The 13,350-nt window shown below is 37.5% G+C and overlaps 1 protein-coding gene across 4 annotated transcripts in view; it reads right to left on the bottom strand.

Moving 5' to 3' along the window:
* The window catches only part of CCDC57 (coiled-coil domain containing 57), a 340,926-nt gene that overhangs the window by 149,414 nt on the left and 178,162 nt on the right, over positions 1 to 13,350 (bottom strand). For all 4 annotated transcript variants that reach the window (XM_069063980.1, XM_069063979.1, XM_069063981.1 and 1 more), the window contains one exon: positions 7,593 to 7,815. In XM_069063980.1, the coding sequence (XP_068920081.1) occupies positions 7,593 to 7,815 (223 nt within the window). The remainder of the gene's footprint in view (positions 1 to 7,592; positions 7,816 to 13,350) is intronic.

Raw genomic sequence — 13,350 nt, 5'->3', positions numbered from 1 at the left:
AGGTGCTGAAGATTTCAAAAGCCAAATGAAACAGCCCTGTTTGCAAGGTAGGACTTATATTGGTGGGACAAAATGTGTGTCTGACTGTCTGTCTGTGTGTGTGTGTCTCTCCCTCTCTCTACATGATGAGAGATGGCTAATTGTAATCCCTGACATGTATATTAGGCTAATTCTTTTCCTAAAACCCAAGGAAGCTATCTGTAAGATTTGACTGGTTCAAGGGATCACACAGTTTCCTCTGGTCATATGTATATGGCTACTTGTTTTTATAAAGCTTAACTGGACTCAGAGGTGAAGGGAACTAATTCTGTGCTACATGAGTGCCATATTGTTGGGCACTGTTTCACTGCCATGGCTAAGTAAACTTCACTTTCTTAACTGTTAAATGATCTATAAGGGTCTTGCTTTGTTCTAATATCTGACCTAAATTACTGAGAGACTAGTCTCTGTAATATTCAGTCTACTATTACAGTTTTGGAGATAGAAGTAGTGTGTGTGAGGAGCAGCAAGAAAACCACTTTGGCTGAGAAGGGAAGTAATATATTGTTGGAGCCTGTAGCCCCTCTTTGGGTCTCAGGCAGCCTCTCTGAGTTCAGGTCTGATGCAACAGGATACAGAGGACTCAGAATGTGCTGACCTCATCTGTGGTCAGGGCACTCTAACTTCTAGGAAGTGCTGAGGCGCCCAGATTGTGTGCTGTCATGCCAATTTACCCTGTTAACTTGAGATTAATCTTTGGGGTCTAAGGGTAAGTGTGTAGGAGTACGCAAGCTGTTCTGGACACAGCCTCCCTGTTCTCTGATTGGCCCCCCTACCTTCCCTCACAAGCTGTCCACGAACTCTGCAAGTGCAATTTGGGGATTTAAGGGCTGAAGCATGAGGGGGCGGGCTGGGGAGGATGGAGGGAGAGATGTAACAACACACCTGTCCTGCCAATAAAGCTGTGCCTCTTTCCATTTCCACTGGCTCAACTTCTCCTTTATGTGAACACGCAGGACATATCCAGCATGTGCATGGAAGACCTGGGAAAGGTAAGACTCAGCTAGAAACCCAAGGATCGTTACAAATGGCGCCCAACGTGGGGCAAATAAAGTATGTGTGGTTTTAAAGGGACCTTTTAACTGAGCCCCCACACTAGTGGGGAAGATAGAGGAGAAGCCCCGAGGGACCAGGGGAATTCTGGGGTTAACTTGGGATGAAAATGGGGAATCACCTCCCTATAATTAAGTCAGAGGAAATGGAGATTTGGACTCGACAACTTTATAAGGCAGTTAAAGGCCAGGGACTGACCCTCCCACTTAAGGACCTGCAGAGATTTATTAAAAAAGTGAAAGTGGTCTCTCCGTGGATAGAAGACATGGGCTTAGATAAGCAGAAATGGGGCATAATTGGGGAACAAATGACAAGTTATGAGAATAGTACCCCTGGGCTCCTAGAGGATAAGGATTTTGTAATTTATAACCTATATCTCTTTCTTCCAAAGTGAATATAATCAGAGGATAAACAAGCTTTGTGTAATAAGGATGTAGGTCTACTATTCAGTTGTAAAGTTCTAGTCAGGCACTTCTTTTGTCTATCAGCTTCCTGGAAATGCAAGCTAATTAATTGTAATTATATTAACATTAATTCTAATAATGATAAAGTTATTAATATTCACTTTACTTGTACCCACTAGAAATAGTTTTCTGATATGCTATTATTGTTAAATGATTTTTCTTTTCCCTTAATATTGAGTCATATAACAAATATTCTGTATATATATATATATATACATGTGTATATATATATATATATATATATGCAAACAAATGTTGATACTGCTAAACTTAAACACACTTAGAGTACAAATATTTTTAACTTTTTTCAGAAGTTACAAGCTCTTATGACATAGAGGCCACTACCTATATTGCAATTCATTCTTCATTTCCTAGTCCTCTTTATTGAAATAACGTGACTATTAATCAAAAGTTCAAGTTTCTCCAACTTTTTCCCCAAATATTCATAGAACTACATTAGCTTACTTTTATTTTCATCAAAATGCATATACTCTATGTAACCATATGTTATAGTTTTCTGCTTCTTATAGCCATTCTGACACAATTGAATGCTGATAATGTTCCTGCCACTAACAAACTTATTTCAATCTTTCTGTGATCACTTTTTAAATAATATTAATTACAGGTATACCCCTTATAATAAAGATATTACAACCTAGTTGCTAAAATAAAAAAGAGGGGAACAATTAGCTATATTAGCTACTGCTTTATACACCCAAAATATATTAGCTAAATAAAAACATTGCTAAAAATGAGTATACACTGGCAGTAAAACAATGTGAAAGGTGCATACTCCCCAAAATGAAGGTAATGTGTAATTTATTACTGTGGGGGCGAGGCCGTGCTTATATATTTTCCAGAAGCTGGGGAATGACCAGTGAGGGTGCCAGAACAGAAATGTCAGGGTGTGTACTCCGAATCACCCAGAAAGATGAAAAAGATTCAGCAGCAGCAGAAGAACTCAGAGACAGAACATGGGAATAAAGAAGAAGAGGTGTCCTAATGCAACCCAAACAAAAAAGCTATGCCCCCATGGGGGCAGACTGAACATTTTTTATATCTACCCAAAGAATTGAAACCTGTAGGATTTGTGTTTCTTGCTGTGATCACTCTGCTTTCTATACAAACTGAACTGGTTCCATCCTGCTTTATGTTTCAAGATACCTACCCTTGTTGCATCACTTGTTTCATATATAACTGTAATTGTGACTACATGTATTTGACCCCCTCAAGCCTTCCTTACTACTAGTAATGTAAATAATTTACAGATGATATAAGTCCATACTATATTTTATTGGAATATACCCTGCTTTAACTGTACTCTTAAACAATGTATTAGTGGTTACGATGTCATACTGTTTGTAGAACCACCCTCTTTTGGATTCAGACTTCAGGGGAACCTGCACAAAAGCAATTTTTGGACTTTTTTAATCATGGGACTAATCACAACTGTGTCTTCTATTCTCCTTCTCCAATGTACTTATAGATACACCTGTCTATGCATGACTCCTCTGCATGGAATATTGTTTGCATTCATTGTACTCTTGCTCAAGGTATATCGAGTAGGGATTTGTACTATTATTTTCTCTACTATCATTGATAATTTCTACCACTGTGTCTTTGTGTTTAGATAATAAGTTAAAGTAGGGACTTTTAGAAAAAAAATTAGATGCTTTAAAGGAAACTAGAATTTGTGAAAGACAAGCTTGCAGAAAGTGAGTTTTGTTGAAGTGTGATCATAGATTTCATCCTGTTTGTGTTATACTCATAAAATATAATAGGTCTAAGTATGGTTGGCAAAAAGTTAAAAATTGTTTGTTAGGGATTTTTGGAGATACCTCCATAAAAGTGGATTTGGCACAATTTGATAAATTGATTTCCCATATCAATGAGTCCTCCCTGGATAAAATTAAGGCGGACGATTTGGCACAACAAATTTAGGGTTCATTTAAGTCCTTTGCATTGGTTATATATATTGCTTTCACCCCTTCTTCCTCTGGTTATATTGTATCTCCTTGCGATTTGCATTGTGAAGTATGTAGTAGGTATTTTTTAAACAAACACTCTACACCTGGCAAGTGTCCCCACCTTGTTATCCTTTTCCCCGTGTTTTGTAAATACTACATAATATGTAATTGAATGGCCTTTTGTTTATGGTAATTATCCCCTTGTCTGTTGCCCTCTCATGCAGACGTCTAAAAAATCATGTGCCTTGCAGGACTCTTAAGATTTGGTGTTCTTAGCCTAAAAGGAAGACGGACTTGTTGGGGCCTGTAACCCCTGTTTGGGTCTCAGGAAGCTTCTCTTGGGTTCAGGTCTGATGAAACAGGATACAGAGGACTCAGGATGTACTGATCTCATCTGTGGACAGGGTACCCTAACCTCTAGGAAGTGCTGAGGTGCCCAGATTGTGTGCTGTCATGCAATTTACCCTGTTAACTTGAGATTAATCTTGGGGACTAAGGGTAAGTGCGCAGGAGTACGCAAGCTGTTCTGGACATAGCCTCCCTGTTCTCTGATTGGCCCCCCTACCTTCCCTCACAAGCTGTCCATGAGCTCTGCAAGTGCACTTTGGGGATTTAAGGGCTGAAGCATGAGGGGGCTGAAGAGAATGAAGGGAGAGATATAACAACACTCCTGTCCTGCCGATACAGCTGTGCCTCTTTTCATTTCCACTGGCTCAACTTCTCCTTTATGTGAACACGCAGGACGTATCCAGCATGCGCACTGAAGACCTGGGAAAGGTAAGACTCAGCTAGAAACCCAAGGATCGTTACAATATACGATGAGGTTGAAAAAGCAAGTTAGGTCCAGTTTTTGAAGTCTTTTAAATATCAAAAAGAGCTTATTTTTATCTCAGAAGCAATAATAAATCACTGAAGTTTATTGAGTAGGGAACTAATATGGTCAGAACTGTGCTTTAGGAAAATCACTAAAGTATGAAGAATAGATTGAAGAAGGAAAAAATATGAGACAAAGATACTAATTAGGAAGTTATTGCAATAGTCCAGGGGAGAGGAATATGAAGGTGGGGGAGAGATAGAGTTCTGTTTCAGACATGCTGATCATGAAATGTCTATGGGACACCAGTTTAAAATAAAAACAAGAGTCCTTATCCTACAGAGCCCCAGGGAGCCCAATAATGCTGAATATCCTATAAAAGTTAAATAAATGTGAAATAAATATGACTGAAAGCAATCAATGAATTATTCATATTTAATGCAAACCTATTATAAGCTTCCTCTACAAAATTATTACTTTGATATTTTATGGAGGTATAGAGGTGATTTTGGATTTACAAGATCATAGATCCAGAGCTGGCCATCTCTTGAATACTTAACCCCCTTATCATATCACCTATTACATCCAGCTAAGCCATTTGTTGCCTTCACTCCTACACACGATTCTGAACAAAGGTGGAGAAAATCATAACCATTCTAATCGGGTCCACTACAAATTTATATTACACAATATCAACTCGGAGCCCTTACGGCTTCTAGGCAATCCTACTATACAATCCTTATCAACTCACTATCCCACTCTCCACAGTGGTTTTTCCAAATCTTTGCATCTCTCTTCAAGTCTCCCATGGCTCTCTCTCCCCTACCATCTCAGTTGAGAATCTTGCCTCATATTTTATAGGAAAAATTTAATTTAATCCATTTGCCATGAGCTCTCTCTTCTCCCCTCTTCCTCATCTCCTATCACTTTGATGCCTTCTGCCTCTCTCTCTCTTCCTTCTACCCTACCTCACTTGATGAAAAGGCCTTAGTCTTAGAAAGTGCTAACCACTTTCTATAGGGAGCTTTTCCCTATCCCTCTTAATTCAAGTGCCTTCCCTCCGTTAAATGTTTCCTACTTATCCTGTTTATAGTTTGCTTTGTGTGTATTCATTTGTGTATTTTCTCCCCTATCACGTGGTAAGCTCCATGAGTCCAGGTTTTTTTTTTTTACTCCGTTCTGTATCCTGGCTGCTTACCATAGCATCTAGCACACTTAATAAATGTTTACTGAGTGATTTGGTGCTAGTCCGTTTTATAGATGAGAAAACTGAGGCTTAGGTAGGTTAAACTGATTTGCCCAAGATCACAGGGTTGGTAAGCCATCAGAGGTAGGATTTGAACCTAGATCCCCCTGACTCTAAAGTCAATAGTCTTTCCACTAAACACACTACCTCCCTCAGTCCTAAAAGTTATGCTACTGAAATGCAAGCTCTGGTCAGTTCTACCAAGTTGGAAAAGCTTCAAATATAGACCTGGTGGCAGAATATATCTGTCTAAGCATCAGTTTAGTAAAGACAGGATCACCACCAGAAGGGCTGTAACCAGGTGATGAATGTTTCTGGCTCTAGAAAGCAACTACAAAAACAAAACAAGGTCCTCTGTTGTAACCCTGTAGCTTTGGCAATGAGGGTGGAACAGTGCCTGGAAAGAGGACACAGAGCAGCAAGAAGCACAGTTCTGACCATCTATAAACTTAATGTAATCGTAAGCATCTAAAGGTCAATCTGGGACCAAAAATGAATGAGTGGACAAACAGTCCAAGGACTCAATGATCTTTATAGTGACATTTTTGCTATAAATGAATGAAACAAGAAGACATGTATGATTGGAAAAGAATGGTCATGTATTGAGAGAGAAGAGATAGACAGACTTACACTAGTATTCCTAAGTTATTATCCTAACCAAGGGAAGGCCCCCAGCACATTAGGTAGATCCTCTCTGGAGATTTATAGAAAGACATAGAACACACACACAAACACATGTGCACAAGCACACATAAACACATACTACACAAGGCAAGAAGGTCTGGAGTGCTTTCTTCGGTGAAGGGAGTACTTCTTTTAAAAAAAATCAAATTTTATGTTTATTTTTAGTTTACATCATTCATTTCCACAAGAGTTACAAATTTTCTCCCTGTCTTTCCCCTACCTACCACGCCAAAACAGCGATCTCACTGTACATCCCCTCCCCCAATCTGCTCTCTCCTATATCCTCTCCTATACCCCTCTGACCTTCTAGTAGGGCAAGATGGATCTCTATACCCCAGTGCCTGTATATCTTATTTCCCAGTTGCATGTAAAAAAAATATATATTTCTTTGAACATTTGATTTTAAAACTTTGAATTCCAGATTCTTTCCCTTCCTCCCTCATCACCCACCCTTACTGGGAAGATAAGCAATTCCATATAAATTGAACATGTGTAGCTACACAAAACATTTCCATAGTGGATATATTGTGAAAGACTGACTATATTTCCCCCCATCCTATCCCGCCCCCCACTTGTTCTATTCTCTACTTTGACCCTGTACCTTTTCAAAAGTGTGCTTCTAACTTCCCTCCCCCCCAATGTGCCCTCCCCTCCATCAACCCCCCTCTTATCCCCTTCCCCCCCTACTCTCCTGTAGGGTGATATACGCTATTTAGTATGTATGTCATTTCCTCCCTAAGCCAAATTCAATGAGAGTAAGGTTGACCCATTCCCTTTTGCCTTTCTGTTCTTCCCCTCCATTGTAACAGTTTTCCCTTGCCTCTTCTATATGAGATAATTTACCCCATTCTGTCTCTCCCCATCTCCTCTCATTATATTCCTCTCTCACCTCTTAATTTCACCCTTTAAGTATCATCCCTTCCTATTCAATTGGTCCTGTGCCCTCTGTTTATGTATACCTGTACACATATATACACACTCACCTATGTATTCATACAAAAAGGGAATACTTCTAAAAAGAAAATCGTGAGAAAAATGAGATTCAATACTGTGATAGTAACTCAAACTTTAATTCTTTGTTTTTCAAAATGATTAAAAATATTTACAGTGTACTCATTCCTCTTTATTATTTATTTCCACCTATTTTTCTCACTACTCAAAGCATATTCTCTGGAACTAAAACTTAGCTTAAAAGCCCTTGACTTGGGATTATTTTCTCACAGGTCATCATCCTATGAAGCAACTGTGTAAGGAATGTAAACCTTATCTACATGACTCTGAAAGTAACAAGGTATAAATCTTTCTTTTTAATTTTTTAAACTTACCAGAAATTAATATGTCTGATGTAGCCTGTGGATCACAGGGTATTGCATTTGGGATCTTCTTTCCAGTGCTGGTAAAAGAGGGCACTTGATCATTTAGAGCCTCCATTTCCCTCCTCATATGTGCAATTGCAGTACGCAAGTTTGTATTTTGTTCCTGCAGCTTCTGAATCTCACTGGATGGAAAACCTTTACTTCCATTTATTCTGTGATCTGTTAGGAGCACCTATGGAATAAATAAACAAATTTGTTTGCACAGAACCCTTCCATATCCTGAAAAATATGAAGAGATCCCTTTTTCTCCTAGTTAGTTTCTTTTTTTTTTTTTTTTTTTTGCTTTTTGGAGAGCAAGTGGGTTAAGTGACTTGCCCAAAGTCACACGGCTGGCAAGTGTGTCAAATGTCTGAGGCTGGATTTGAACTCAGATCCTCCTGACTCCAGGGCCGGTGCTCTATTTACTGCACCACCTAGTGGCCCCCTCGTTAGTTCCTTTAAAAAAACAAACAAACGTTATTTAGTTGAACTAAGGAAAAATAAATCATACAACTAAATGGGTTTACAGAATACAGGTTCCTGATAAAAATGATATCATACATGTAAAATCCTTCATAAACTCTAAAGTGCTACATAAATTTAAGTTAAAAAAAATAAAAAAGTTAACTACCAATTGGCTCACACAAGTTAGGAGACAACTATTTGCCCCTTCCACATCTTTTTTTACTTCAATGTCTGATATAGTTGTTAAATATATAATCCAGATCCACAGTAGATCTGGGTTGCCACTGCTTCCAGCTGTGGTGGAATAGTTAGTTGCACCTACAATCTTATTTCCAAATGCAAGCCCTGAGGTCACCCCCTCTGGCCCCAGGTCATGTAGTCCCACCAAGCTGTTAACCATTCTTAGTTGCTGTGGATACTGTTTTGATATCTGATCCTCTGGACAAACAGGGTAAACTTTTAGGCTGAAAGAGTCTTCCCTTAGACTAAAGAGTATCATGAATTGATTTTAAAGTCACATCCTTCAGAACCAGAACATTGTACACAGTAACTTATAATTTGATAGAGGGGATAAGATATACAAAAATGAATTTTCTACAAGGTAAAATGTGGTAAATGTAAAGGCAACCTTTAGACTAAAGTGCTGTCAGAAATATGAGGAAGGAGAGATTATAACATAAAATAAAAAGAGAAAAATATACTTCATAGTAGATCTGCAATTTCATCAGAGTAGATATTACCCCCACTGGAATCCTTGGTTGCCCTTTATGAAAAATGTATAATATGGCTGTGAAATTACTATAATTTATAGCTCATGAGAGCTTTTCAGATAAAGTCTGAAGGAGTGAAGCTTAATATTTTCAGAATTGGGTTACATTTTCTCTGCTTTCCTGAAGATATCATCAGTAAGTGCTATTCCTAGTATTTTGACTTCTTTGATTCTTGCCCCTATTCCCTCTCTCAATAACTGGTTCTTAGCAATGACTTATGTCCCTGTCAAAGTGAATTGTCCACTTATTCTAAGTCTCCATCAGCTTCTTCTTAATAGGTATGTGTACAGAATATTTCTTTAAGAATTTTGGTAGTTAAAGAGAGGTGAGCTGCCTGATGGTAGCTCAAAGGGGTAGTTTGATCAAGGTAAGGAACTTATATCTATATATTCAATGCATAAGAATTTATTTTCTTTCCTCACCTCTCCCTTTCCCGTTTTTCCACCACCCTCCCCCTTTTACTGGAAGAAAAAGAAAAATAATACTTGTACAAAAATATATAATAAGAGTATTCTGGTTGATTTCTGCCCTGAGTATCTCTCCCCTCCAGTCCATCCTCCAATCAGTTGTCAAACCGATCTTCCTAAATACAGGTCTGACCATGTCACCCTCCCCTCCCCATTCAATAGCCTCCAGTAGCTCCCTATCAATTCCAGGATAAAATCTTCTGTTTAGCTTTTAAAGTCCTTTAAAAACTTAGATCCTCCTACTTTTCCAGTTTCCTTACACTTAATTTCCCACACACTGTGATCTAGCAACAATGTTCTTGCTGTTCCTTGCACAGGATACTTCAATTCCCAACTTTGAATTTTCATTGGCTGATCCTCATGCCTGAAATGCTCTGCCTCTTCATCCTCACTTCTGGGCTTCCCCGGCTTTCTTTCCCCGCTACAATGTCACCTTCTACATGAAGCCTTGGTAACCCCAGAGTGTTCTACAGCTGTTTGCATGCTTTCTCCCTCATTAGACTCCTGAAGGGCAGGGGCTGTTTTCTGTTTTTCTCTGTATCCCCAGCTCTTAGGGCTAGCACATAGTAACAGGTGATTTATAAATACTTGTTGAGTTGACCTTTCCATGACCTTGGGCAAATCACTTATAACCTCAGCTACAAAATGAAGGTGCTGGGTTCAGAGGCCTGGCCCTGGCCTCTAAGGTCCCTCAGTAACTTTTTGGATCAAGTAATACCAGGAGATACTTCTTGTTTCTAGGATAAAATATAAATCCCCCTGTTTAACATGCGAATCACATTCCAGGTAAAGTGACCACCTGCTTTGGGCCCCGAGAACACAACATTCCATCTCTAGTCCCCCTGGCCTAGGATGTTCTCCCTCCTCAGGCCTGCCTTCTGGTATCCCTAGGTCTCTAGCATTCAGTTCAAATGCCACCTTTCACAAGAGGCTCTTTTCGATTTCCTCAGTTGTTCAGTACTCTCTCCCTTCAAAATTACTTGGTATTTACTTTGTGTATATATATATATATATATATATATATATATATATATATATATATATATATATTACACCTAGCTAATCTGTGCACAGGTTATTTCCCCCAATAGAATGTAAACTTCTTGTGGGCAGAGGTTAACTTTTGTCTTTATAAAATTGTAACTGGTATGTAGTAGGCATTTAATAAATGCCTTTTGAATGAATGTTGAATATTTTCCCCTGGTTAACTTGGTTTTAAAAATTATTAATCATTTACTTGTCATAAATGAAAAAATATAACCTATTTTACATAATAAATGTATGTAATTTCAAAGTATAAAATATCATACATTTTCTTTTTCTTCCTGCCAGTCTCCAGCTACCAAGAATTCTTTGCTTGTCCATTTATTCTCATTCCTTTTTCTTTTTAGATGATGATAGTGTATACTCTGTCCTTTTAGTTTTGCTTTTTTCTAAACATCACTTATGAAATATAAAGGTTTTCTTAAACACTTCACAGAATCACAAAATCTCATTTGGAAGCAAATTTGAGAGATTATCTAGACCAATCCCAACATGAGAAATAATCATATTTGTAATAATAATAATAATAATACTAAAACATATATTGTGTTTATTATATATCAGGCATTTTTCATGTGATTATGAATACTTTGTAATTCTCTGGTGAGTTGTTTGTTAATATCCTTTGACTACTTATCTATAGGGGAATACTATTAGTCTTATATGTATTTATTGTGTGTATATATATGTATATACACACACACACGCACACATATATATATATATATAAAACCTTTATCTGAGAAATCTGATGAAGTTTTTTTTTCCTTCCATGGACCACTTCCCTTCTGATACTATGTGCAAAAGTTTTTCAATTTTGAGTAATCAGTTTATCAATTTAATCTTTTGTAATTGCCTCTAGTGACAGCTAGGTGGTGCTGTGGATAGAATGCTAGGCCTGGAATTAAGAAGATAAATCTTCCTGAGTTCAAATCTGTCCTCACACACTTACCAGCTAAGTCATCCTGGTCAAGTCACTTCATCCTGTTTGCTTTAGTTTCCTCATTTGTAAAATGAACTAGAGAAGGAAATGGCAAACAACTCTCTTTGCCAAGAAAACTCCAAATGGGGTCATGAAGAATGGGACATGACTGAAAACAACTGAACAGCAACAAAATTGCCTCTATCTCTTTCCTGATTAAAAACACATTTCTTACCCATAACTGTGAGAGCTCTATGATCTGCTTCTCTTCTAATTTTGTTACAATGTGATCTTTACTAGTAAGGTCACATTTAGAGTGTATTATGGAATGTAGTATAAGGCGTTGTTCTAAGACTAATTTCTGCCACACTGAAAAACTGCTAGACAGAAAACTTTGCAGTTTTCCCAAAAAGTCTTTATCAAATAGGGAGATTTTTTTTTCCCTAGGTAATTTATGTGTTCCACTTTATCAAACATTGGGTAACTGAGTTCCAGTGTTTCTGAATCTCCCTTCTATCTTTAATCAATACTAGATGATTTTGATGAACAGTATTTTATATTATAGTTTGAAGTCTAGAAATGGTATTTTCCCTTCTTTCCCACTTCCTTTCATTATTTTTCTTGATAGTCTAGATTTTTTGCTTTTCCAAATGAATTATTATTTTATCAAGTTCTGTAAAATATTCCCTTAGTAATTTGACTGATATAGCAATAAAAGTGCAAATTAATTTTGGTAGTATTGTCATTTTTATTACATTGACAAAGCTTAGTCATGGGCACTGAATATTTGTCTAAATATTTGTTATTTTTTTTATAATTCTTTAAAGACTACTTTGTAACTGAATCTATACAAGTCTTCTGTGTGCTCTGGGAGGTCAATCCACAGACAATCTATGCATCTGGTATTTATTTGGAATAGAATTTCCCTATTATTGGTTCTTGTGTTCTGTTATTCTTATATAGAAATTCTACTGACTTTTTAGAATTTATTTAGTGGTCTGCAACTTTGCTGAAGCTATTGTCTCAGTATTTTTGCTGATTCCCTGTCGTTTTCCAAGTAAACGATCATATCATCAGCAAACAGGAATAGTTTTATTTTCTCTTTACGCATCATTATTCCTTTTTCTTGTTTTATTGACATTGCTAGCATCTGAAGAACTAGATCAAATAATAGTGGGGAGAGTGGGCATCCTTGTTTCACTTTTTAAAAATTGATTTCTTTATTTTTAGTTTTCGACATTCATTTCCATAAGATTGAGTTCCAAATTTTCTCTCCATCTCTCCCCCCCACCTTGAGACAGCATGCATTCTGATTACTGCTTCTCCCAATCTGCCCTCCCTTCTATCCCACACCACCCTTTATCCCCTTCCCTATTTTCCTATAGGGCAAAATAGATTTCTATACCCCATTGCCTGTATATCTTATTTCCAAGCTGCATGTAAAAACAATTTTTAACATTCATTTCTAAAACTTTGAGTTCCAAATTCTCTCCCTTCTTCCCTCCCCACCAACTCTCATTGAGAAAGCAAGCAATTTGGTATAGGTTATAAATGTGTAGTTATGCAAGACACTTCCATAATAGTCATGTTGTGAAAGACTAACTATATTTCCCTCCATCCTATCCCACCTCCCACTTATTCTATTTTCTCCTTTGACTCTGTCCCTTTCCAAAAATGTTTGCTTCTGACTACGCCCTCCCCCAATCTGACCTCCCTTCTATCATCCTACCTCCCCTCTTGTTATTCCCTTCCCCCTTACTTTCCTGTAGGGTAAGATACCCAAATGAGTGTATGTTATTCCCTCCTTAAGCCAAATATGATGAGAGTAAGATTCACTCATTCCCTCTCATCTCGCCCTTCTTTCCCTCCATTATGAAATCTTTTTCTTGCTTCTTTAATGTGAGATAATTTACCCTATTCTATCTCTCCCTTTCTCCTCCCAATATATTCCTCTCTCATCTCTTAATTTTATTTTTTAGATATCATCCCTTCATATTCAACTCACCCTGTGACATCTATCTATCTATCTATCTATCTATCTATCTATCTATCTATCTATC

The sequence above is a fragment of the Petaurus breviceps genome, unplaced genomic scaffold, assembly GCF_028583685.1.
Source record: "Petaurus breviceps papuanus isolate PSGF00001 unplaced genomic scaffold, PetGlider_PUasm1.0 90617, whole genome shotgun sequence".
In the NCBI taxonomy this organism is placed as follows: domain Eukaryota; kingdom Metazoa; phylum Chordata; class Mammalia; order Diprotodontia; family Petauridae; genus Petaurus; species Petaurus breviceps.
The sequence above is the reverse complement of the archived record's forward strand: the minus strand, read 5'-3'. Positions and strand labels throughout refer to the sequence as shown.